The sequence below is a fragment of the Chiloscyllium plagiosum genome, chromosome 15 (assembly GCF_004010195.1).
Source record: "Chiloscyllium plagiosum isolate BGI_BamShark_2017 chromosome 15, ASM401019v2, whole genome shotgun sequence".
Lineage (NCBI taxonomy): Eukaryota > Metazoa > Chordata > Chondrichthyes > Orectolobiformes > Hemiscylliidae > Chiloscyllium > Chiloscyllium plagiosum.
In genome coordinates, this window is record NC_057724.1 from 32,656,684 (window position 1) to 32,661,200 (window position 4,517).

Here is a 4,517-nt window from a genome sequence, read left to right on the forward strand (position 1 = left end):
TCATTTGAAGGAGGCTAACATATGACTTATCCAGGCAATGTTCATTCTCTAAAATTAAATCTCAAGGACCCTACAACAGACCCCAAATAGCAGTTGTTCAGGTCACCATGGCATTGGATTCTTCTGTATCTGGAGTACTCTATCACCTGTGAACATGGGTGGCATCCTGCAGATGTAGGTCATAGATACCTCTTTCAGCTGTCAAAGAGAGCCATTCATTGGTTCCCTGGGTGATGACATTGGCACAAGGGACTAGTCAGCTCAATTCCTTCATATAAAAGCTTTCTACTCCCTATGATGTACAGTTGAACTGAGACCACAGGAAATGTAACTTAGTGCTCTGTGCTCACTTCCTGGACAACTGTCATGTTTCCTTCTCCAACCTGAGAGTAAGAGTATCTGCTGGAGGATGTATTTATAATTTGACTTCTGCAGCTCATCCAGAAACCAACATGAAGTGCTGAGTAGTTACAACCAAAACCATCTTGTAATACACATTCAATGGACCTTTACCATTTTGAAGACAAATCCATTTCTTTTAACAGTTGATACCCTGGTTGGTTTGTACTCAGAGCATCTCACTGTAAAAGTATGTGTGCTGAAGAAACTCAACAGGTCTGGCAGCATCTGTGGGAAGAGAAACAGTTAATGTTTTGAGTCCAGTAATAACTTATTTTGTGCTGAGGGTGGAAAAGTGATGGATTCCATACAGCAGGCCACATTGTCATTGAACATTCGTTCAATGGAAGGTGGCACAGAACTAGAGATTAGTTGTAGTTGGAGAGAAAGGTTGTGAATCCAGAGTATATGCCCACAGCAGAATAGAGGTCAGTAATGCTGAGAGGAAAGCTAGACACTTCGGAGTGGGTAATGAAAATGTGGGACAGAATTCATGATCTGAAGTTGTTGTTGAGTTCGGAGTCTAGGAGGTTGTAAAGTCCCTAAGTGGAAAATGAGATGCTGGTCCTCTACCTTACGTTAGCTGACAATGGAACAATGCTGCAGAACTGTGGTAGAAATGTAAACTGGCAAGCAACTGGAATGTTGGGGTGATGTTTATGAACTGAGCAAAGCTATTCAACAAGCAGTTAGTCAGTCCGTATTTGGTTTCAATGTAGAGGAGACCATATTACAAGCAGCAAAGTACCCTAGATTGAACAAAGTTCAAGTAAATCTCTACTTCACCTACTTGAACTGTTTAGTACATTGGAAAGTGAGGGGGGAGGTGGTGTGTTGTCCTGGAGGGAAGGATTTTTTAAAAGCAAAGGAGATGTTGTTTGGTATGTGATGATGTCATACTGAAGGTGGTAGAAATGGAGCTGGGTAATGGAAGTTGGTAGGCTTGGAATGAATATTGGCAGATAGCCTATCCCCAGAAATGGAAACATGAGTCAAGTCAGAAGGGAAATGTCAAAAGATGAACAAGTGAAGTTGAGTTTTTTTTTCAGAAAGCAGAGGTACTGCAGAGGAGAATGTTGCCAAGGTGTTAGACGAACTGGGGTCTAGATGGATCAAATTTTCTTCTTCCCTCCAAAATGGGCCATGGCCCTGTGGGAAATGCACCCGTCCCAGACTCTTCACTCTGTTACTCTTTTGACATCAAAAGAGTCAAAAGTTAGTCCAAGTCATTCTTTGTGTGTTTGTAAATTTATCATTTCACCAGAGAGAATTAAGATGTTATGCATCTGTGGTAGGAGGTATATTCCAATATCATTAGTCTGCAGGCACGATATTGCCAGCCGTAGAAACTTAAGTGTTATCTGTTTTCCGATAACATCCAAGAACTATGTCTAATTTATGTTCTTTTGTCATGTGTCTGCTTGTATTCATTTATAAACAATGCAAACTAAGTTCCTTTTGAAAATTTGTCTTTTTAATATTACATGGCAATGCAGTGGAATAGTAACATCGAATCTGAATTCGCTGCAGTCAGGGTATGATGTGAAAACTATGGTGGTGTCTGTATTATCTGAAAATACTTTGTATCATTGTTCAGGAAGATGAACCATGGAGACCAATTCCACACAATGAGAAATCAAATTACACCTATCCCCAGTCACGGTCAGAACATAAAGACATAACACCCTCTTCCCCAAAACGTGTTCAAATCTCGGAGAAACCAAGGGACCACAGTCAGTGCAGACTGATTAAGGCAGAAGCAGCCCGACATCCAACCAAAAATGGAGTCTCTGAAAAAGAGTGCAAAGAGCTTCAGGACCAAATGCTTGCTCTCGTGTGTCAGGTAAGCAGTAATCTCTCTCTCCTTCAAATCTTTTAAATTTAAATTTGTGGTGAATGTTACTTGATTGCAGTTAACTAAGATCTGTGGAGGGAGAAAATCAGAGTTAAAAGGTGGCATTTCCTTTTGAGAGGTTGGCATCAAAAGTGGGCCCAAGACCCAATGGAGTTGATAAAAATGTGGAGCTGGAAAAAGCACAGCAGGTCTAGCAGCTTCTGAGGAGCAGGAGGGTCAATGTTTTGGGGCTTGGGCCCAGTTTTGATGCCAACCTCCCAAATCTTCCAAAAAACAATTCCACCTTTAGGGTGTAGGTTTGCTTGCTGAGCTGTAGGTTTGATATCCAGACGTTTCATTACCTGGCTAGGTAACATCATCAGTGGGGACCTCCAAGTGAAGCGAAGCTGTTGTCTCCTGCTTTCTATTTATGTTTGTCCTGGATGGGGTTCCTGGGGTTTGTGGTGATGTCATTTCCTGCTCGTTTTCTGAGGGGTTGATAGTATCTAGATCTGTGTTTGTTAATGGCGTTGCGGTTGGAGTGCCAGGCCTCTAGGAATTCTCTGGCATGTCTTTGCTTAGCCTGTCCCAGGATAGATGTATTGTCCCAGTCGAAATGGTGTTTTTTTTTCATCCATGTAGGGCTACGAGGGAGAGGGTTTTGTCTTTTTGTGGCTAGCTGGTGTTAGTGTATCCTGGCGGCTAACTTTCACCCTGTTTGTCCTACGTAGTGTTTGTGGCAGCTCTTGCATGGAATTTTGTAGAGGATGTTGGTTTTGTCCATGGGTTGTATTGGGTCTTTTAAAGTTTTAGTTTTTGTTTGAGAGTGTTGGTGGGTTTGTCATTCCATGCAAGGACTGCCACAAACACTACGTAGGACAAACAGGAAGTTAGTCAGTCACCAGGATACACGAACACCAGCTAGCCACAAAAAGACAAAACCCTCTCCCTCGTAGCCCTACATGGATGAAAAAAAAACACCATTTCGACTGGGACAATACATCTATCCTGGGACAGGCTAAGCAAAGACATGCCAGAGAATTCCTAGAGGCCTGGCACTCCAACCGCAACGCCATTAACAAACACAGATCTAGATACTATCAACCCCTCAGAAAACGAGCAGGAAATGACATCACCACAAACCCCAGGAACCCCATCCAGGACAAACATAAATAGAAAGCAGGAGACAACAGCTTCGCTTCACTTGGAGGTCCCCACTGATGATGTTACCTAGCCAGGTAATGAAACGTCTGGATATCAAACCTACAGCTCAGCAAGCAAACCTACACCCTAAAGGTGGAATTGTTTTTTGGAAGATTTGGGAGGTTGGCATCAAAACTGGGCCCAAGCCCCAAAACATTGACCCTCCTGCTCCTCAGAAGCTGCTAGACCTGCTGTGCTTTTTCCAGCTCCACATTTTTATCAACTCCATTGGGTCTTGGGCCCACTTTTGATGCCAACCTCTCAAAAGGAAATGCCACCTTTTAACTCTGATTTTCTCCCTCCACAGATCTTAGTTAACTGCAATCAAGTAACATTCACCACAAATTTAAATTTAAAAGATTTGAAGGAGAGAGAGATTACTGCTTACCTGACACACGAGAGCAAGCATTTGGTCCTGAAGCTCTTTGCACTCTTTTTCAGAGACTCCATTTTTGGTTGGATGTCGGGCTGCTTCTGCCTTAATCAGTCTGCACTGACTGTGGTCCCTTGGTTTCTCCGAGATTTGAACACGTTTTGGGGAAGAGGGTGTTATGTCTTTATGTTCTGACCGTGACTGGGGATAGGTGTAATTTGATTTCTCATTGTGTGGAATTGGTCTCCATGGTTCATCTTCCTGAACAATGATACAAAGTATTTTCAGATAATACAGACACCACCATAGTTTTCACATCATACCCTGACTGCAGCGAATTCAGATTCGATGTTACTATTCCACTGCATTGCCATGTAATATTAAAAAGACAAATTTTCAAAAGGAACTTAGTTTGCATTGTTTATAAATGAATACAAGCAGACACATGACAAAAGAACATAAATTAGACATAGTTCTTGGATGTTATCGGAAAACAGATAACACTTAAGTTTCTACGGCTGGCAATATCGTGCCTGCAGACTAATGATATTGGAATATACCTCCTACCACAGATGCATAACATCTTAATTCTCTCTGGTGAAATGATAAATTTACAAACACACAAAGAATGACTTGGACTAACTTTTGACTCTTTTGATGTCAAAAGAGTAACAGAGTGAAGAGTCTGGGACGGGTGCATTTCCCACA

At 42.0% G+C, this 4,517-nt stretch overlaps 1 protein-coding gene across 1 annotated transcript in view; it reads left to right on the top strand.

Moving 5' to 3' along the window:
* LOC122557548 overlaps positions 1 to 3,919 on the top strand; it is a 33,124-nt gene extending 29,205 nt beyond the window's left edge. Inside the window, exons 5-6 of the mRNA XM_043705295.1 lie at positions 1,997 to 2,242; positions 3,878 to 3,919. Coding sequence (XP_043561230.1) covers positions 1,997 to 2,242; positions 3,878 to 3,919 — 288 coding nt within the window. The remainder of the gene's footprint in view (positions 1 to 1,996; positions 2,243 to 3,877) is intronic.
* The last annotated feature ends 598 nt before the right edge of the window (positions 3,920 to 4,517 follow it).